Here is a 22193-nt window from a genome sequence, read left to right as displayed (position 1 = left end):
TTTGTGAAGAGCTGTGTATAAAAAGTGAACCAGTTTGAACTAACCTCTTTTTGTATGAATTCAGGTCCGCTCTGTTAGAATTCCACAGATTGGAGACAAATTTGCTAGTCGACATGGTCAAAAGGGTACTTGTGGTATTCAGTATAGACAAGAGGTGGGTGTCTTTTATCTCCCTCACCCCCACCCAAAGTTCTGTTTAACATTTTATTAAAACTTGCTTTAATTTAAAAGTACAAAGGTGATAAAGGCTTGACTTTTTAGTGTTGAATAAGTATATGAAGATACCATGTTGAGCACAATTGTGGACGTAGAAAACTTCAAGGGTGGGGGCCAGTTCTAGTTTTGTAGCTAAGAGAGTTAAGTTTGTCTCCTTTTAAAAATCCCTTTATAGGATATGCCTTTCACCTGTGAAGGTATCACGCCTGATATCATCATAAATCCCCATGCCATCCCCTCTCGTATGACTATTGGTCACTTGATTGAATGTCTTCAAGGGAAGGTAAGAGATTTTCTTTAAAAATATATACTCCTAACTAATGTTTCTTCCAAAATGATGATATGTGATTTCTGTCATATTTGAGTTTGGGGTTCTTTGTTGGAAAAAGCTAGTATGATACTTATTTTCCTGCTTTTAAATTGGTTATGATTTTTCCCCCCTGGCAAAAATTTGTGAAGTTTTGGTTATGTCAGAATTTTTGTAAAATTTACTACATCCAACCTCTACATACATACATGGTTATCCTTTAGACTGGTTCTATTCTATAGTTGAAGAGTTAATTCATTGGTGGTTAGTTCAGTATGCACTTAATAATTTTATAGCTATATTACTAGCTATAAAGTTTTCTAATTTTAAGTATCTTGTTAAGGTGGAATGGCTAACCCTAACCCTAACATGCGTGACTTGGTTTTAGGGCATTAAAATGTCATTTTCTTGGAGCCATAGGTGGGAGTCTCATTCTTTTTGTGTCTGGTCTCAGGGATAGCTTCCTTTTTTTTTTTTTTAATGTTTGTTTATTTTTGAGACAGACAGAGACCGAATGTGAGTGGGCTAGTGGCAGAGAGAGAGGGAGACACAGAAGCAGAAGCAGGCTCCAGGCTGTGAGCTGTCAGCACAGAGCCCTACGCGGGGCTCGAACTCACAAGCTGTGATATCATGACCTGAGCCGAAGTCGGACGCTCAACTGACTGAGCCACCCAGGCACCCCTGTAGCTTCCTTTTTGAAGGCTTATAATGGAATTAGTTTAATCTTTTTGGTAGATTTGTTTGTTATAAATACTATTTCATGTAAGATATTAATAAAATGAAACTTATAGTATTACAGCTTTATATAACATAGATTTTTAAGTTCAAAATCTTACCTGTATAGAAAGGATTTAAATTGAATATATTTTTATTAATGAAAGTCTCCTTCTAAGAGGAGACTAAAGGATGCAGCCTTTTTTTTTTTTTTTTTTAATTTTTTTTTTTTTCAACGTTTATTTATTTTTGGGACAGAGAGAGACAGAGCATGAACGGGGGAGGGGCAGAGAGAGAGGGAGACACAGAATCAGAAACAGGCTCCAGGCTCTGAGACATCAGCCCAGAGCCCGACGCGGGGCTCGAACTCACGGACCGCGAGATTGTGACCTGGCTGAAGTCGGACGCTTAACTGACTGTGCCACCCAGGCGCCCCAGGATGCAGCCTTTTAAATACTTTTTTTTTTTTAAAGGTATCAGCTAACAAAGGTGAAATTGGTGATGCCACTCCATTTAATGATGCTGTTAATGTGCAGAAGATTTCTAATCTATTATCTGATTATGGCTACCATCTCAGAGGAAATGAGGTACGTTTGCTCTTTAGTAGTTATGTCTGTTCTGTTTTGTATGTGTGTACTTTCATTCTTAAAAAAGATCAACCCTTTTATTGAAGTATGACACATACTTTATATACACAAATCATTAATGTGCAGCTTGATTATTTTACACAAAGTGAACACACCTTGTGTGACTGGCACCCAGATCTCGAAAATTACCAGTACCCTTTTAGTCCTAGATACCCCCTCATGTCTCCTTCCAGTTTCTACTACCTTCCCACCCAACCCCAAGGTAAACATTCTCTTGACTTTTTATTAGTTTTGTCTTTTGATTTTTGTATAAATGAAATCATACAGTATGTGCATGTATATTTAGTATTTTAAGTCTGTACTCCAAAATTTGTTTCAGGTCCTGTACAATGGGTTCACTGGTCGAAAAATCACATCACAAATTTTTATTGGTCCTACATATTACCAGCGTTTGAAGCATATGGTGGATGATAAGATTCATTCTCGTGCCAGGGGACCTATTCAGATCCTTAATAGACAGCCCATGGAGGGTAGATCTCGGTAAGAGAGCTGCATCACCATCATTGTTATTATTTATTTATTAAAAAAAAAATGTTTATTTTTAAGAGTGGGGTTGGGGGGAGAGACACAGAGAGGGGGGTTGGGACAGAGAGAGACACTGTGAACCCCAAGCAGGCCTTGTATGAGGGGCTTGAACTGGTGAATGGTGAGATCGTGACCTGATCCAAAATCAAGAGTCAGATGCTTAACCAACTGAGCCACCCAGGCTCTCCCATCGTTATTATTTTTAAAAAAATTATTTTGAGAGAGACAGAGTGCAAGTTGGGGAGGGGCAGAGAGAGGGAGAATCTCAAGCAGGCTCCGCACTGTCAGGGCAGAGCCCGCACTGTCAACGCAGAGCCAGATGCAGGGCTTGAGTATTAATTAGCCTTTTTAAATGAAAACTGTCACTTAAAAAATAGACACAATGGTATAATGAAACCCCCATGTGCCTGTCTCTCCACTTCCATAATTAACAGTGGGACTTGTTACGTTCATCTCTCCATTCCTACCAACTCCTGATTATTTTTAAGCAAAGTCCAGATACCAATTTTTTCTGTAAATGTAGTTTAGCATAGATTTACAAAAGAGTGGTTCTCAAATTTCTTGGTTCCAGGACCTCAAAGAACTTTTAAGTTGTATTTATTGATGTTAATCATGTTAGAAGTTAAAACTAAGACCTAGAATATTTATTAAAAAATAACACTAATAAGCCCACTACATATTAACAGATAACATTTAAAAATTTTTTAATTTTTTAAGTATTTGAGAGAAAGAGCCATTCACATTTGCACATGTGCATGTAGGGGAAGGGCAGAGAGAGGCAGAGAGAATCCTAAGCAGGTTTCTTTTTTTTTTTTTTTTTTTCAACGTTTATTTATTTTTGGGACAGAGAGAGACAGAGCATGAATGGGGGAGGGGCAGAGAGAGAGGGAGACACAGAATCGGAAACAGGCTCCAGGCTCTGAGCCATCAGCCCAGAGCCTGACGCGGGGCTCGAACTCACGGACCGCGAGATCGTGACCTGAGCGGATATCAAGGGTCAGATGCTCAACCAATTCAGCCGCCCAGGTGCCCCCAACAAATAACGTTTTTAATGGAAAATATATTTTCCAAATAAATTTAGTAATGAGTGACATTGGTTTACCTTTCTGCAAATCTTTTTAATGAGCTGATTTGCTAGAAGACAGCAGGATTCTTCTGTCTGCTTCTGCATTCAGTCCACTGCAGTATTTTATTTTTTATATTTAAGTATACAAGGAAAATCCTACTTCCCATAGATACGTGGTTGGAAAAGGGAGGAATATTTTAATAACATTTTCAGGTGACTTTGGATATTATGTTTTGATGCTACACCAAAATGAAAAGTTGTAGTTTCTTAAAGGCTAGTTGTAATGTAGAAGCCAACTCAGTGAATCTTTTGTATTCATTATATTAAAATCCACTGGCTTGTCTTGCACTTTGAGTGTATCTTTCACACATGTGTAATTTTGTAGCACCATAATCGGCTGTTTGGAAAATACTGGCTCATGTTGACATATTTATCCAAAAATAGTTCACATTTGTAGTGGCTTCACCAGTGTTATCAGAAGTCTTTTATTGGGACACTATTAAAGCCATAATGTTGAATAGAGGTTTTCTAAAATTCTAATTTTTGACTGAAAGATCAAAAGCTTAATCATTTTCAACAGATATTTAAAATTATTTTCCTTTAAGGGAAAGGCATATTACTTTGTTCATTTTCCTAAAAATGTCTGCCAAATAGTTGGTGTTCTCAGTGTTGAATTAATATAATTGCTGTCAGCTCTTTTTTCAAGATATACTCCCTTGGGAAAAGTGATTAGTTCAGAATCGGGCAAGTATTTTTCTTCAAGCATCCTCAGTATAGAAGTGCTTTAGAACTTACCATTAGGTCATAGAATATTAAAAATGTGTACTCTCAAGAGTCAAGGTTTAGTAAAACTCTTTAGTTTCATTAATGACATTCTTAAGTAAAACTGGCTTTTCCCTCCTCCCTTCACAGTGGAGAGCATGACTACTGCTAGTACGTTTGGTTCCACTGCCTGGACTTGTGTTCAGCAGTTTTACTCTGTTTCTTTTGCAGCCATCTCAGTGCAAATGTCAACACAGTGAAAGAAGTAAATATGCTGTATTATAAAAATAGTTTTCACCCTCACTGGGTCCACAGGCCACACCCAGACAACTTCTACTTGAAAAGATTAGAACACTAACCTAATTGCAGTATTTAGTTGACTCTTGAACAACACAGGTTTGAACTGTGCAGGCCTACTTATGCACGGATTTTGATGCAGTACTATAAATACTTTAACATTTTTTTCTTCTAGGTTTATTATAAGAATACATATGTAAAATATGTGCTAATTGTTATTCGTAAGTCTTCCAGTCCGCAGTAGGTTATTAGTAAAGTTTTTGGAGAATCAAAAGTTCTATTTGACTATGATTTTTGACTATGGGGGGAATCAGTGCCCCATACTCAGGTGTTGTTCAAGGGTCACCTCTACCTCAATATTCAGTGTCCAATGTTCAAATTTTCCTGATTGAATAATTTTTAAAAAGGTTTGTTAATTTTAATCAGGAGAGAAGTCCGTGCTTTGCAGTTGATTGATCTAAAAAAAAATTTTTTTTAATGCTTACTTTTGAGAGAGAGAGAGACACAGAATCCTAAGCAGGCTTCAGTGTCCACGCTGTCAGCCCAGAGCCCGATGTGGGACTCGAACCCACAAACTGTGGGATCATTGACCTGAGCCAAAGTCGGTCACTTAACTGACTGAGCCACCCACGTGCCCCTAAAGCTTTTTTTAAGTCTATAGATTGCCTTCCAGCTTTTTTTCCTTGCAGTTTATTTGTTGAAGTAATTGAATTATTTGTCCTGGAGTGTTTTCTCACACGCTGGATTTTGCTGATTCCATTCTTGGGCTGTATATTCCTGTTTTTCTTGTAAACTGCTAATTAGATCTTGAGCTTTGATGATATGAAGGGTTGCATTCTTGTGCAGTAATACTGTATGGGTGGTATTGTAGATTTCTAGTATCTGGTTGTCTCTTAGTGATTTTAGCAGTTATTAATGATTGAAGCCCTTAATTTTATTTTGTCACTTAATAGTTGGAATAGTTCTGTAGAGAGAAATCTTGTTTCAACTGGTTACCTGGTGACATAGTTCCTAAAGGCATGATAAATGCTTCATTCTTTATCAGTTTTCAAAATAATGAGTTGTCTTTCATCCTCCAAAGTTGACCAATAAATTGTTTTTTTGGTAATATTAGAAAATCATTGGTTTTATGTATTTTGTACATTAGGAGTGTTAGGGAAACTGTCACCATCCACTTTTTGGCCATTTGAACAATGTATTTCATTTTACTTCCATATTGGGGAATCCTGTGATCATTCACCTCTTCTTTCCATTAGCTTTGCCCACATACATTTATCATTTCAGGCTTGATTGCCTGGGAGACTCATTCATGGAGAAACGGATTTGGAAAGTCAAGGTGGTGTTAGTAATAGAAAATAAGTACAAAATAATCTGTTGTTTGTTCCTTAACAGTGATGGTGGCCTGCGTTTTGGAGAAATGGAACGAGATTGTCAGATTGCCCATGGAGCAGCCCAGTTTTTAAGGGAAAGATTGTTTGAGGCATCAGATCCTTATCAGGTTCATGTTTGCAATCTTTGTGGAATAATGGCAATTGCTAACACGAGGACCCATACATATGAATGTCGGGGCTGTCGCAATAAAACTCAGGTGTGTAGACCTTACGGGCAGTTGATACTTTGTCTAGGATATAACCATGTTGGTCTAATCATCCAGGCAGGTTCAGTGTGGTGGAACAGATTGACATTTTCACAATTTTGATTAATACTTCCATAAGTTTTAAGTGAGAAAAAGAGAAAAACCAGTATATCATCTTTTGGAAATGACTTGTACAAGGAATTTTAAACATTTTAAATTGAGTTTTTTAAAAAAAAAAACCTTTTGAGAAGGGCGAATATAAATATGTCTGACAGAAAGGCTGAAATACGAAAGCTGCTCAGGAGAAAACCATGAAAAAGCCAAGGCAGCAGGAGGAATGCTACCAGCCTACTCCCTTATTTATCATCTACACTACCAAGTCCTTACAATTTTTTCTGGGGTAGGTAAATGGGGTCACTTCAAATATAGTTTTGCTAATTACCTTGTTTTCTCTCCCCCAGATTTCTTTGGTGCGAATGCCTTATGCGTGCAAACTGCTGTTTCAGGAACTTATGTCTATGAGTATTGCGCCTCGAATGATGAGCGTCTAGCTGTTTTAAAGAAGCCTCAAGATGCTTGTAAAATACTTGTTTTTACAATATGGCTTAAAACAAAAAAACCCAATGTACTGCATTGTGAGAGAAAGCATTTTATTGATTTTAATTACATGCATGCTTTTCTTCTGTAAATAGACAATAAATTTTTGTAGATAGTCTTGATGTGTTACCTTTATTTTGGATTTTCCTCTATGTAAAACCAGTGAATATAACTAAGCGTTAGTGGGTTGGATGAAAAGAAACTGGTTATTAGGCAAGCACTGGTTATTACAGCAAGTATCCAGGACTGCTGTTAGTGATGCAGACTAATATATTCTGCAGGTTTATAGGTCAGCACCTTCACCTATTCGAAAAAAGAAAAAGATGAAAATTAGAAAGTCAACCACATCCATATCTGTAACTAATTTTCAGGTACTTTAGTGTTTTCCATATATGTGAGGATAAAGGATATATAAGTAACTATAAATGATATGCTGGCGTGCTCTCTGGAATTCGGGCTGTGATTTTTGTTGTACCGGTCTATGCATTAGAGATGGGCCTTATTACAGAAGTGGAAGAGTTCGTTTCACATATGAGCAAGTCGAGAGCTAGAGAGGCTTTCATTCAAAATTTCAGTGGAGGATTAGTGGCAGAGCTATCACCTCGCTTTACACATCTTGGCCAAAGAGAATTCTGGCCAAACACATGCTCGCTTGATACTTCCTCCTTCCATACCACAGGTGAGTGATCTGCACGGTGGGACAGATGCTGATAAATTTGTTATTTTTGGTTTAAGAGAAAGCCAGTTTGGACATCAGTCCACTAGAACTATAGAAATGTAAAGTAGCACCACTCTGACGCCACCAGGATATTGATGGGGAAGTGGATAGAGGCAGCTAGAGCTGGGTACTTGTCAGTATACTTCCTCTTCTGGCTTTTTCTTATAAAATCTCAAAGTGAAGAACCAGAGTTGCCCACAATCGTTTACTTTTAAATGGAAGTTTAACGTAATAGTCACAACACCAAGGAAAAAATGCCACGTGGATAGAAAGTTATGGGAAATAGAAGTGATTCCCTTCAAATTTGAGTTTTAACTCTTACATGTAAGATAAGGTGAAGCACCTAAGTCCTAACAGTAGTGTTCCGTAGGCATCCAGATGTTTTACAGCCACGTGCTCTACATTTTGGTAGCATGCTTTTGTGGATAACGAACATACAAATTTCAGTAAGAGCTATGTCTGATGTTTTCATTCTTGGTTCTGTTATTAAAAGCATTAGCCCTTTTTAAAGGGCCTTGGTTCTCTTTTTAAACAAAAGCATGAGTTCTTTTTAAATGGTTGTAAGATTTGTTACTTACCTTTTCTCACTGGTATTTCATGTAAGGCATCAACCACTGTAATTTTTGCCGATGCTGAAGCCTGTCCTTGGGAATTGGATGCATGGCACTCATATTCTCCAGCATCTTCCTTACTGAGAGGAGATACCTGTGAAGGAGAAAGGATGTTTAGTTCCTCTGTGGCAGTCCTCTCTTTTCCCAGTGGCTTCAGCTCATTCTTTCTTAAGATGAATAGTAAAGAGACTGCTAGAAATAGCACCAATACTGTGCTGGGGGACCCAGCTGCTCTTTGTGTTCTGCTAGGAGGATTCACGCTCTGAGGGCACACTATGGACAACTTCTGATCACCCTACAGAGGTAAAGAGCTGTCCAACAGGTACACATACTAGTTTGAGAAAGACCTTGACAGAGTATATAAGTTCTATCTAGCAGTATCACACGTCAAGTAAAGTTAATAATTGATTAATGCTCGGGCCATTTAGTTTCCTGTGAGGATTTTGCTTTGAATTTCTTTCTTTCTTCTTTTTTTTTTAAAGTAAGCTCTAGCCCACCGTGGGGCTTGAATTCACAACCCGGAGATCAAGAGTCACATACTCTACTGACTCAGCCAGTCAGGCGCCCCTGCTTTGAATTCTTAAGAGAAAAAATTAGTTCTCATTTATTTGTTGGTTATTTCCAAAACATTCAAATAACCTCAACTCTTTTTTTTTTTTTTTCTAGTTACCTCTGAAAGAGGAATAGCAGGCTCCTAGTAGGGCCATTGCAAAGACGGTGGCAGGGCAAATTCAGCCCAGGCAGGACATCTGGCACCCTTACCAGGTTTGCAGTGTCTAATCCTAAGAATGAAATCCTTGCCAGTTCTTTGTACTCACCAGCACCCAGCCAGTGACTTCATGCTTTTCTGGGCCACCCCGCGTCTGAATAGCCAGGTTGTCCCGGTCACCAGGCAAGAGTTCTGTCCTTTGAACTCCATAGTTACCCCTTTTTACCTGCAAAAACAAAAGGAAATACTGTTGAGCTTTCTGCATTGATTTATCAGCTTGGAACAACAGACTTTCTAACTGGATTAAACCCAGCAATTTCCATATTACCCTTTCCTTAATACTTAGATATAGATCTTCTTTTATTTCCTCCTGTAAGTTTCCCTCTAAGTTTATATATTTTATTTTTTTTAATTTTTTTTAACATTTATTCATTTTTGAGACACAGAGACAGAGCATGAATGGGGGAAGGTCAGAGAGAGAGAGGGAGACACAGAATCTGAAACAGGCTCCAGGCTCTGAGCTGTCAGCACAGAGCCCGACGCGGGGCTCGAACTCACGGACCGCGAGATCATGACCTGAGCTGAAGTCGGACGCCCAACCGACTGAGCCACCCAGGCGCCCCTATATTTTATTTTTTAATGTTTATTTTTGGGGACAGACAGAGCGTGAGCAGGGGACGGGCAGAGAGAGAGGGAGACATAGAATCTGAAGCAGGCTCCAGACTCTGAGCTGTCAAGACCAGAGCCCGATGTAGGGCTAGAATTTGGGAACAGTGAGATCATGACCTGAGCCAAGATGGCCATTTGAGCCATTTGGTGCCCCTTTGTATTTTAAATTATTTTTCTGCATGCTTGGGGGAATACACACCGTCATACTTTCCTGCCACTGGCTACCATCATTCACTCATGCCCTCGTAAATTCTGTTTTTCTTTGCTGAGTTTTTTCTTGCTTGCCACACCATGTTTGACAAACTGTGTCACCAAGTGCTAGGTCTGATTCTTGGGACCTTATACAAGAGCCCAGGTCCTGCAACCACTACAGAAATGGAAAATCAGTCGAGTCCAAAGCCAATATCATTCCTTTTGTTCTGAGGGCCAAGGGTTCGTCAAATGGTTTACTAAAGACCTGACAAAAGCTGCCTACCCCCGTGTGTGTCATGGTGAGAACAGGGATGGGTTAAGAAGACACGCACCTTGGTTTGAGGGCAATAATGAACACTGTCCTAATTTTCCCCCTCCTGAACTGTGTTCATTATATAAACTCTGGAAAATACATAAAAATATATGGAAAAGTAAAATTTACTTATAACCCTTCTGTGCATATAGATTTAGCATAAATTTGGAGAAGTGGAATTGCTTGAGTCACAGAATACAAATATTTTAAGGTGTATGATGATGGGTTTAAAAAATCACACAGATACATGAAGTAATGTTTGTTTATTCCATCCCAGGCCACCTTTAAGAGCTAGCTTGATGTTACTACCTCTAATTAGAAAAAAGGATCTACAATTTCACAGGTAGCTTTCATTTTTTTCTTTTATAATTAAGCAAATTCTAAGCCAAAATAGACCACCTTACAGTACGAACCCTCCACATTAGTGCCGCTGTTCTCCTGCGTGATCCCACGCTTACCACGTGCTGTCACCCTGGTCTCGATTTCAAGCCTACTCTTTTTCTGTGGTGTGACACCAGGGCCAGGGCTCTGAAAACCACGAGGGACCTAGGCCAACTCCTACTCTAAAAAGTATCTAGCATTACTGATTCGGAATGCCTGGATTTTGCTTGTTTGCTTTTACCCCCCTTGGATTTCCCCATATTGCGACTCTTACAGAAAACCAGGTATCTTAGTGTTTTTCGCATATAAGCGCTAGAAAGACAAAACAGATGAACAGGCATCTTTTTTCCTTCCGTTTCTCAAGTAGCTGGCAAAACAGTTCATGCTAGTGCAGATTTTTTTGTTTTTGTGCAGATTTTGAAATATTTAAAAATGTCTTTAATAATGATGTAAGTATCAATTTGATTTAATGGCCAAAGTAATAGATCTCTGGTCTTTACTGAATTTTAGGATTCTTTAAGAGCTTTGTGTGTGACCAGAGCAAAAAAACACTACTGCCTGAATTACTGAATCTCCACAATTAACCTGTTGGTCCTCAAAGTATGTCACTCTTAGGGAGAGCGTTCTGTGAGGAAACCTGGTTCACTATGTACAGAGAAATTGTTCTTAAGTATTGGATTAGAAAATGAATGTTTAACGGAACTCATATTTTAATATATTGTAAAAAGGTACACACCACATAGAAAACCTGTAGAAATGTCAAGAATTACTACATAGTGAATTTTTTATATGGCATACTCCCCTGCTCCCTTATGTAAGGGGAGTTCACTGATAAATGTGTTCTCTAATTTGGGGGGGAAAAAGTATGCAGGCTGAAAAAAGTGGCTTCTAAAACAATTCTACAGATGTGCAATAGGCTGGAAGTGCTTCAGAGTTTGACCCTTAGAAATCTAGGCAGAAAAAACTGGCTAGCAGTCACTGCTCACCATAAAGGGTCAGCTAGGAGAGAATCAGGAAGACCCAGGAAGTCCTTTCAGCGCTCTCTGCTTGGATTTTAGCTGTAACAACATCTTCCTGAATCCTATTGCATATAAGCAATTAATAAAAAAGTGCCAATGACTTTGGAAGTAGGGTGGATTAGTCGGATTCTTAGAGGTTAATACATTTTGAAGCTTCACTGAATTTCAGGGAACCATTAAAGGACATTTATGCAGTACGGAACATATTTGCTGTGCCTTTTTGGTGAAGTTTCTGAAGAGGTTTATGATGAAATAAATACATGTCTGTTGAAACTTTCAGATCTCCAGCCACTGTAACCCATTGAAGACAAAATGTCTAGGAAAAAAATATTTGTAATATGTGAGAAAGTTGGTCATTATCTCTCATGTACAAAAAGCCACAGACTAATAACAACCCAACAGAAAAATGGGTAAAGGAGTCGGTGGGGGGTGGGGGGGCGCCTGGGTGGCTCAGTTGATTAAGTGATGGACTTCGGCTCAGGTCATGATCTCACGGTTTGTGAGTCTGACTCGCACATCAGGCTCTGTGCTAACAGCATAGAGCATGCTTTGGATCCTCTATCCCCCACTCCCCTGACCCTCCCCCGCTCACGCTCACTCTCTCAAAAATAAAAAACGGGTAAAGGATATTTGAACAGGCAATTCATATAAAACACAAACATGAAAATATTCTCTTCAAAGTATGTAAAGACCTTATATATAAAATATATAAAGACCAAAAAACAATGCAATTAAAACTGGGCAGAAGACATGACCAGACATTTCTCTAAAAAAGACATCCAGATGGACAACAGACACATGAAAATGTGCTCAACATCACTCATAAGGGAAATGCAAATCAAAACCACAATGATAACATTTTACACCTGTCAGAATGGCTAAAATCAAAACAGCAAGAAACAATAAGTGTTGATGAGGATGTGGAGAAAAAGGAATACACATGCACTGTTGGTGGGAACACAAATTGGTGCAGCCACTATGGAAAACAGTATGGAAATTCCTCAAAAAGTTAAAAATAGAACTACCCTATGATCCAGTAATTGCACTGATTATTAACCCAAAAAATACAGAATGCTAATTCAAAAGGATACACGCACCTTTATGTTTACAGCAGCAATATGTGCAACAGCCAAATTATAGAAGCAGCCCAAGTGTCCATTATTAAATGGTTAAAGATGATGGGGTATATATACACAATGGAGTATTATTATTCAGCCATACAAAGAATGCAATCTTGCCATTTGCAACAACAAAGCTAAAGAGTATAATGCTAAGTGAAATAAGTCAGAGAAAGACAAACACCATACAGTTTCACTCATATGTGGAATTTAAGAAACCAAAGGGGGAAAAAAAGACAAATCAACAAACAGACTCTCAACTACAGGGAACAGTTACCAGAGGGGAGGTGGAGGAGGAGATGGTTGAAATAGGTGATGGGGATTAAGGAGTGCATTTGTGAGGAACACTAGGTGACGTGTGGAATTGCTGAATCACTATATTGTGCACCTGAAACTAATAGAACACTGTTAACTATACGGTAATGAAAATAAAACAAATATTTTAAAAAGTTGTAGAACCACAAAAATATTTAAATAATACAATGTGAAAGGGACATCTGGGTGGTTCAGTTGGTTCAGTGTCCAATTCTTGATTTTGGCTCAGGTCATGATCCCAGGGAGTGTCCAGCTCCACACTGAGCATGGAGCCTGTTTGGGATTCTCTCTCTCTCTCTCTCTCTCTCTCTGTCCCTTTCCCCAGCTTGCACTCTCTCTCAAAACAAAAAACAAAGCCCAAAAAACTACAGTGTGGGAAAAAAAAACATATTCTCAATGTAGTCAAGGAAATCAAAGCAATAAGGAAAGGAATTCTTTTACCCATCATTAACAAAAATTAAAAAGTGGGTGCCCGGGTGGCTCGGTTGGGTGAGCGTCCAACTCTTGATTTCAGCTCAGATCATGTCCCACAGTCGTGGGATTGAGCCCCATGTTGGGCTGCGTACCAAGCATGGAGCCTGCTTGGGATTCTCTCCCCCTCTCCCCCTCTTGCACTCTTTCTCTCTAAAATAGAAAATAATAATAAAAAAAAGTAGGGCAATATTCAGTGCTGGTAAGGATGCAGGAAAATGGCACCCATCCCTACTGGGGGAGTGTGAACTACTACAATCTATTTAGAAAGTAATCTGACATTGTCTATTACTAGCATTAAATCTTTTGACATACTTAGGCATGTATCTTTTGGGGGGACTCTATCCTATTGGGGCGGGGGGAAGGACTTACATATAGGATATATATAGACTCATGTTTAAAGTTGAATTATTTAACGTGGTCAAAAATTGGAAACCACAGAAACAATACGGGAATGATATAGTAATTATGGAGATCCATACTTGGAATATCTTGTAGTTGCTGAGAAGCAGACCTAGAGGGATGCCCACAAAGTATTTATTGAGAAAAGCAAATTTCAGAGTAATATGCTCACTATATTCCTACCTCACTCCATATACTGAGGATATGTGGGTGTATGTATGGGCACAAGTGAGAGTATAGAAAGATAAAACCAGGGCAGTTCACACTGGTTATTTTAGGGAGTGGAAGGAAAAAGGGAGATTTTGAACTCTCTTTTTACATCTTTGGAGAGCTTCTCCTTATTACCATTATCACTTATTATTTAAAAAATTTTTTTAATGTTTATTATTGAGAGAGAGAGACAGAGAGAGAGAGAACATGTGCGAGGCAGAGGAGAGGCAAAGAGAGGGAGACAGAGGATCCAAAGCGAGCTCCACACTGACAGCAGAGAATGAACTGTGAGACCATGCATGACCTGAGCCGAAGTCAATTAACTGACTGAGCCACCTAGGCGCCCCCTTACTATTTTTAATTAAAAAAAATATTCTAGGTTTTGCAAGCCCAAATCTGGAGAAATCTCAAGGCAGGAAAAGAAATGAATAGAGAGCCTCAGTCTCAGAAACTCCCAGTGTTTGGAAGGAATTCTAGATGATTTATCTTCTCTGTAAGCACCATCTCTCTGACTTACCTGGGTTAAGGCTATTTCAGCCTGAAATATGGCTATTTCAGTTCATTTCCCCATTTCAAAATATTGCTCCTGGAATGTTTGTAGGCTGGAGGTTTGTGAAAAAGTATGGGGCTTGTTAATATCATATGATAACTACAGGGCAGAAAAGTACAGACTGTTCACTGGGCTGTGGCAGCCACAAGAGGTACTACTTGAGTGTCTGGAGAGCAGCAGGCTTGTTCTGTCAGCTCTGCTCTTGCTGAGAATTCTTGAGCAAGAAAGACATGCTACCTTCTTTGAACTTCAGCTTAACAACTGAGATTCTAATATTCGTTTATAATAAAAAATCACTTCTATGCTTAAATTGAATTTGAACGTGACCTTTTTTGCTTGTATTCTTAACAGTCTGGTTACAGGGAGAGTGGGGAAAAAACGGCCTATTTAATTTTTTGGGTCGGTGACATGGCCCATAGAAGTATATTCTGCGTTGGGATCTGGAATATACAAAAGAAAAGTTGTATGAAATGATACCCCTACTAAATGTGATCGATGTGCCTTAAGATATTTTCTGTTCTTCTTTTTATTTTTAAAGAATCTGGGGCACCTGGGTGTCTTGGCCGAGTGTCTGACTTTGGCTCAGGTCATGATCTCACAGTTCGTGAGTTCGAGCCGTGTATCGGGCTCTGTGCTGACATCTCAGAGTCTGGAGCCTGCTTCAGATTCTGTGTCTTCCTCTCTCTCTGCCCATCCCTTTCTTGTGCTCTCTCTCTCTCAAAAAAAATAAATACACATTAAGAAAAGAAAAGAAAAGAAAAGAAAAGAAAAGAAAAGAAAAGAAAAGAAAAGAAAAGAAAAAAGAAAAGAAAAAAGAGAGCAAGCAAGCAAGCAACCACGCTGAGAGAAAAAAGTTAAAAAAGAATCTGCCGGTTGTGATCCCTAACATTGAACTGAACACTCACTGATGGGTCACGGCCTAAAAAAACATTGCTTTAGGTCATGCATGTGGCAAATTACATTAAGAAGGTACAGAAAATTCAGCAGAGCCTGGCAGCTGGGTTTTTGCTCGTTTCTGGCAAGTCTCCTCTGCCCCCCACCTCCAGCCACAAATCCTCAGGGAAGCCCGTGGGCTCTGCTCCATATTATCCCAAAAGCTTAAAGGAAAAGATTCCAAGGCAGATTTATTCCCCTGGTATGTATGTATGTTAGCTGGGGTGGGGCAGAGCAAGGACTGAGGAAATCATTCTCTGCCAAGATTTGTCAATAAGGACATAGACTCCAGACACTTGGGTCACCCTGGCTTCTTGTTGTATAATCCCTAGAGAACTGCAACAGAGCTTTTTATGGATACTCTTTGGAAAAGTTGTTCCTCCGCTTCTCCACCCTCTGAACAAAGCCTCCGAGGAGCAGCAGCAGCCTTGTCAGGAGGCGCACATTCACTGGCTGCATTTTTGCTCTTCATTGCTCGCTCCTTGCTCCCCTTCCAAAAAGAAATTTATGGAGGTATAATTTTATTATTCTCTTCAACAGAAGTTTCAGCTGTAAAAGTTAGTTGTAATGTAGCTGGTGGTGTCTCTGCCCACCCCCACTCCCACGCACTTTTTGGAATCACCCTTCCCTCCCAACGGGATGGTTCCCTTGTTGGGGGGAGGGGGGGTGATGCACCCCTCTGGCCACCTGGGGGAGCCAGAGGGCAGCAGGTGACGCGACCTGAGTCCTTCAATGGGATTTACAATGCAGCAGGGAGAGGGGGAGCCCTTTCTTTTGTCTGGAGTCTTCAAGCTGTGATAATAACATGAGCTTGGAGCTGCCAGTGACAATGCACCCTAAGGTGTGGAGGAAGCTTCTTGAGGTAAAAGAAAAAAAATGAGACCAATACACTGAGAGCGAAGAGTCCTGACCACTTGCGTACCTGGATCTAGCTGTCCCAGAGGCTGGAATCACCACTCCTCACCCTCCCTTTTTCTTGCCCAAAGTAGTTTGAAGTGAGTTTCTACAACTTGCAACATAAAGAGTTCTGACCACAGGAGCCACAATCCGCCTGGAATTCTAGAAGTTGATTCTCTGGTCAGATACCAGCAAACAAAATAATCAAGAGAGACCACCTTAAAGCTTGCTGGCGAAAAAAACCAGCCAAAAAGGAGTATCTGGTTATACCTTTTTACTTAAACTAGATTTCCTTTTTGTTGGCACAAGTTTGATGATATTTACTCCATAGTGCTGTCGTGAGGCTTAACCGAGGCAAAATGCACAAAAAGGGACATAACGAAAAATAATGTACAGTACAACTGTGAAGTATTATTTGATCTGGCAAATGAGTATTTTCTTTTGCCTTCTACAGACTTGCTGAGAATATGCTGTCCTTCAAATGTGAAGACAGTTACACAAGATAATGCCACTTGAAGAGATATATTTCCAGGAACAGTAGCTACCATCAACTGAATTCTAGCTATGTATCTGATAACAAGCCAAGTAATTTTACCTGCATTACTCTATGCAACCTTTACAGAAATTATATGCTGCCTTCACCAGACAGGAGGAAACTGAGGTTTAAAGCACTCATTCTCATTCTAGGCGATTTTTCCCCCAGGAGACATTTCCCACAACTTCGGGGAGGGTGCTATTGGCATTTGGTAGATAGGGGGTCAGGGATGATGCACAGGGCAGTCCCCACAACAAAGAATCATCTGGTTCAAAATGTTAATACTGCTCAGGCTAAGAAAGCCCAGGCTTAGAACTCCAACAACCTGGTTAAGAGACTCACATCCTTACCCACTATGCTATACTGTCTCCGATGGGAACACACACACTCATGCTCACACTCACACATGCACACACTCAGAGGGTGGGTTAGTGTGTTCAGCATTATAGTCTTCTAGTTCCTAAGGCTCCCTTCTCAGTCAATGATCACAAAAGCAGAGACTATTTTTGAGGTCAGTAAAATTGTTCAACAGAGCCAGGCGAGGTGTCTGCAAGACGGCCACAAGGCTTCACCACATTTGAGGAGCTGCAGGGAATAGAAGAGGCCAAAGGTTTTAGATTACTGCCATCATTGCACAGTGAGAGGGGAGACTGTCAGTCGAGGATGTCTTCCTGAAATCTGTGTCACTGACCTTGTTCCAGATGAGGACAGGGGTTGGGATTCCGATGACCTCACAGCTCAAGTACACCTGGGCGCCAGTGATATTCCAGATGTCCTTGGGAGGTGTCACAATGGAAGGACCTACAAGAGAGGACACAAAGCGAAACCCGTCTTTTTAAACAGTCTTTAACATCAGTCAGCATGCTAGCCAGTAAGTCCTTGATTATGTTTATGAGGCTGTCCCTTCTGTGCATTATCTAGACAAATTTCAAAGATCAGACTGGTTTCCCCCTGCGACCAGCATGATTTTAAGCTCTGCTCTGGAAATGCATACATCTAAATAACAAAAATCATTAGGATGAATGATTGTAAATTTATTATTTACAAAATTTTCTACTCCCTCAAATCATGTTTAATGGTTTAAATTTACCAGTTGTTGATGAATGGATAAAGAAATTGTGGTTTATATACACAATGGAGTACTACGTGCCAATGAGAAAGAATGAAAATGGCCTTTTGTAGCAACGTGGATGGAACTGGAGAGTGTGATGCTAAGTGAAATAAGCCATACAGAGAAAGACAGATACCATATGGTTTCACTCTTATGTGGATCCTGAGAAACTTAACAGAAACCCGTGGGGGAGGGGAAGGAAAAAAAAAAGAGGTTAGAGTGGGAGAGAGCCAAAGCATAAGAGACTCTTAAAAACTGAGAACTGAGGGTTGATGGGGGGTGGGAGGGTGGGGAGGGTAGGTGATGGGCATTGAAGAGGGCATCTTTTGGGATGAGCACTGGGTGTTGTATGGAAACCAATTTGACAATAGATTTTGTATATTTAAAAAAAATAAACACTTTATACTAAAAGATAAAAAAAATAAATTTACCAGTTGTTTTGCATTATCTGGGATATTCCAAAATAATGAAGTTCAGTTCCAAAATGTTTAATGTTTTTCCTTTTTGTTTATCAGAATTTCTATATTTTTTTTGGTGGAGAGGGCAATACCCAACCACTCCTTAGGTAATGAAAGATAAAAATCTAAGAAGATATTTGAAAAGGTGCTGAGCACCCAGAAAAGATGGCAGTCCCTGTTTTAAGAAGCTTAGGGTCTAAGATTGACAAATCAAAGTGATCAGGCAGGAATGGATGACTTTCATCTAAGACAAAAATGTAGAGTGCTGTGTGCCCTGGAGACTGCAAAGGTACTTCTGAACAGAAGCGGCCTGGGTATCCAGGGAGAAGGTAGAAAGGTCTTTCTTCTCAGTTGGGGGTTGCAGTGGATAAAACAGCAGCAGTGACAGGTCTCTTGTGTGTGACCAGGACACCCAAGGAGATAGCTCTTTCCCAGAGTTCTAAGTGTCTAGCTCCTGGGCAAGGGGGCATTGGCAAGTGGGGGGACCTGTCAAGGCACTGCCTAAAAGCCTCAACAGGTATGAGACCGACCACACAGGGAGAGCCTAAGTGATATCTCCCCTTCCCCACCTCCGCCAATTCTGAAACACATCTCTAGGGCTTCTGTATCAGATCTATCCCCTCCGGTAATTACACAGGACCACCAACAATGGTATATACATCCTTTTTGTTCCTAAAGACATCCTTGGGCCAGCAAAAACTATGGCCCATGGGCCAAGCCTGGCCTGCCACTTGATTTTGCACAGGTCCTAAGAGGTCTTTGTGTTTTTAAATGGTTGGTGGGGGGAAAAATTTGTGAAAATTAAAAGAGCTTCACATGTCAGTGTCTATAAATTAAGATTTATTGGAACACAGTCATGCCTAGAGTCTGGCAATTGTGGCCAGGGTTGTATGGCCTAAAACATTGACAATCTGGGCCTTTATGGAAGAAGTGCTGATACCTGCTCCAATCAGCCAAGCAATACCTAAGTAAGATGCCACAGGAAAGTCTCAGGACTCCAATCCTTTACACATCACCTGGACCTGATGCAAGTAACCCCACCTGCTGGTCCAGCTCTGAAATGCAACACTTTTGAAACCAACAGAGAGAGCTGGGCTCGCTTACTGCTCCTTGGGGAGTGGGGGGCAGCTCCCCAGCATCTGCTGTAGAAGAGGCTCGCACACCTGCTTCTTAGTGGGTTGTACTTAATTAATATTTCACTTCTGCTAATTAAGAATGCCAGGCTGTGGGCACAGGGACCTTCAGAGAGATTAGGGTCAGTCCACAGAACAGAGAGGCAGAGCTGGGAGCCTGCCCTCCCTGCCACCTCGGCCCCCTCCCAGGTATGACAGCACACTTCTCAAGAACCAAAGCCGGCCTGTCCTCAATGCTCACTGCCGGTTCTTGAATGAATGAGTTAATCGTCCCCTCTGAATTTCAGCTCTCCACTTCCTTGGGTCCTCCAGCCAAATAAAATGTCTAACTATAGGGTCATCTTGCATCAGTGTCCTGGGAAAGGGACAACTTCCCCTCTAGGCCTGGAAAATTTTCTGGCATAATCAGCATTCAAAGGACACGAAGTCTCCCCTTTTGCAACAGGCTATTTCCAGCACGCTAATAATTTCTTGAAACAGAAAGGAAATGACTCCAGCACAGAAGATTTTTCCCACTCATCTCAAGTATTAGATGCTGATTTTTTTCTAATCCCTTGGGGTATTTTTATTTTTTCCCCTTTGTAAGAATGTGCAAAACAATCAAAGTTTTGAAAGCTCTAAATATATTTTGTGCTTCCTCTCCTCTAAATCTTAGGTCTGAAGAGGAAGCATCTATCGTGGCCTGGGGTCTTGGCTTTTCTGTTGCAAATGTGGATGTGGGGAGCATGGCAGTGTGTGTTTATGTATGTTTCTGGCTCTGTCTCCAATGCTTCCTAGTCTGACTGAACCAACACGGGACCCCGCAAAGGGCTGGGCTGGGCCTGACCCCATCTCAGGCTTCCTCCAGGGGCTTGGAGACCAGAGAACCGGATCTGGCTGGAATGTGAACTACTTTCGCTCACCTCTCTGAGGACTTCCATGTGGCTCTGTCCTCCTTCCCACACACAGACTTGTCAGGATGACCTCAAAGCTCAGGGGATCCCAAGAGATTGTTCTGAAAAGAATACTCCAGTGTTCAGCATTGTGGAGGGGCTTGGGAACAAAGCTGCCTCTCATGTATTAAAACCACACAAGGAACAGAAGACGTTTTTTATTGTGAGGTCTCAGAGCCTCAGCCTTGCAACAAACCACTTATCTTAACTTGCATCCATCTCCTTAAAGTCACAATGAGTAGCAGGGTCCTCCGTCTTTGTCAGGGGGGGCACACTCTGGAATGCCCGTGGAAGAATTCCAGCCTGATTTTCTGTCACAGACCTTGAAGACATGCTCTGAAGTCTTCCTATGGCATAATTTTAAAACTAAGATACTCTTAGTTTTCATATAGTCCAATTTATTACATTTTCTTTTATGATTAGTACTTTATGTGCCATGTTAAAAAGAAATTTTTTCCCAGCCCAAAGTCACAAAGATCTCTCCTGTTTTCCCATTTTCTTCTACAAGCTTTATGATTTTACCTTTCACATTTAGGTCTGTGGTCTATCCTGAATTATTTTTTGTGGATGTTATAACATAGAGGTCAAAGTTCACACCCCCTTACCCTGCAAGGACATCAACTGCTTTGGCATTATTTCTTGAAAAGCCCATCTTGGGGCGCCTGGGTGGCTCAGTCGGTTGGACGTCTGACTTCGGCTCAGGTCATGATCTCGCGGTCCGTGAGTTTGAGCCCCGCGTCGGGCTCTGTGCTGACAGCTCAGAGCCTGGAGCCTGTTTCGGATTCTGTGTCTCCCTCTCTCTCTGCCCCTCCCCTGCTCATGCTCTGTCTCTCTGTGTCTCAAAAATAAATAAATGTTAAAAAAAAAAAAAAAAAGAAAGGGCCATCCTTTTCTTAGTGAATCGTAATGATAAATTCATTCATTGTATATGTGTGGACTACTTCTGGATTCTTTATTCTGTTCCTTTGGTCTATGTGTCTATCCATGCACCAATGACTATGGTATAATTTAGAAAAGTGTTCAAACTATAATACTGAATAGAGGGCAGATCGATTATACCCATCCATCTCTAATCTTCTCCTTATTCCAAAAAGAATAAGGAATTCCACTTCAGGAAGAGCAAGAATTCTTTCCAAATATCTGAAGCCAGGAATACTTTGAATCAGAGCCATTGCTACACAGTTCAAGATTAGGACAAATCATGCTGTGGGTTCCTCTTTCTCTCTCCCAACCCTAAAATACATATTAGGAATGAGGTGAATGGGCTGAGTCAATATTCGGACGGTTCGAAGAACATAAATGATCTCATCAATTCTGCTACCAGGCTATCTCAAGAATCCTACCTATCCTGTATGTATAGAATCCACAAATTCTGTATTACTCACTGAATCTGGCTGAGTTGATGGAGCAGAGGAGCAGAGGGGCCATTAGGACCAGTTTGCTGCAACACATTTACAAAAACCCTTGGCTATTTCATATGTCCTTGAACAAATGACAGATTCAATAACACAATGAAAACTTTAATAAACAATATTTAACCTGGAAAGTGGTGACCTATAGAATGGCCTTTAGAGTTTGATATGTAGTGTCTTGCAAAGCAAAGTCAGATCAATGAACAATTAGACTAATACTCAAGATATCAACCAACCTCCTGGAGTAGGTGGAGGCAGGCTGGCTTCAATCTGACTTCCCGAGTTGGAAGAAGCCATGGTTTCAGATTCTTCCTGTTTACTCTGTTTGGTGCTGATACCCACTGGGTCACCTACTTACTAAACTCCTGGTTCTTTGCCACTCACTGGTCTGGAAATT

General features: G+C 40.5%; 2 protein-coding genes across 3 annotated transcripts in view; one reads left to right on the top strand and one right to left on the bottom strand.

The window, feature by feature from the left end:
- POLR2B (RNA polymerase II subunit B) overlaps positions 1–6824 on the top strand; it is a 42764-nt gene extending 35940 nt beyond the window's left edge. For both annotated transcript variants that reach the window (XM_043604184.1, XM_043604174.1), the window contains exons 21-26: positions 65–154; positions 392–499; positions 1711–1824; positions 2204–2364; positions 5927–6122; positions 6572–6824. In XM_043604184.1, coding sequence (XP_043460119.1) covers positions 65–154; positions 392–499; positions 1711–1824; positions 2204–2364; positions 5927–6122; positions 6572–6661 — 759 coding nt within the window. In that variant the 3' untranslated portion in view covers positions 6662–6824. The remainder of the gene's footprint in view (positions 1–64; positions 155–391; positions 500–1710; positions 1825–2203; positions 2365–5926; positions 6123–6571) is intronic.
- IGFBP7 (insulin like growth factor binding protein 7) overlaps positions 6740–22193 on the bottom strand; it is a 73453-nt gene continuing 57999 nt past the window's right edge. The window contains exons 2-5 of the mRNA XM_043604216.1: positions 17442–17551; positions 8855–8971; positions 8004–8130; positions 6740–7010 (exon numbers count right to left, since the gene is read on the bottom strand). Of these exons, the coding sequence (XP_043460151.1) occupies positions 6991–7010; positions 8004–8130; positions 8855–8971; positions 17442–17551 (374 nt within the window). The 3' untranslated portion in view covers positions 6740–6990. The remainder of the gene's footprint in view (positions 7011–8003; positions 8131–8854; positions 8972–17441; positions 17552–22193) is intronic.

This window comes from Prionailurus bengalensis, chromosome B1, assembly GCF_016509475.1.
Source record: "Prionailurus bengalensis isolate Pbe53 chromosome B1, Fcat_Pben_1.1_paternal_pri, whole genome shotgun sequence".
NCBI classification, from domain to species: domain Eukaryota; kingdom Metazoa; phylum Chordata; class Mammalia; order Carnivora; family Felidae; genus Prionailurus; species Prionailurus bengalensis.
Note: the sequence above shows the minus strand (reverse complement) of the source record. Positions and strands in the feature narration are given on the sequence as shown.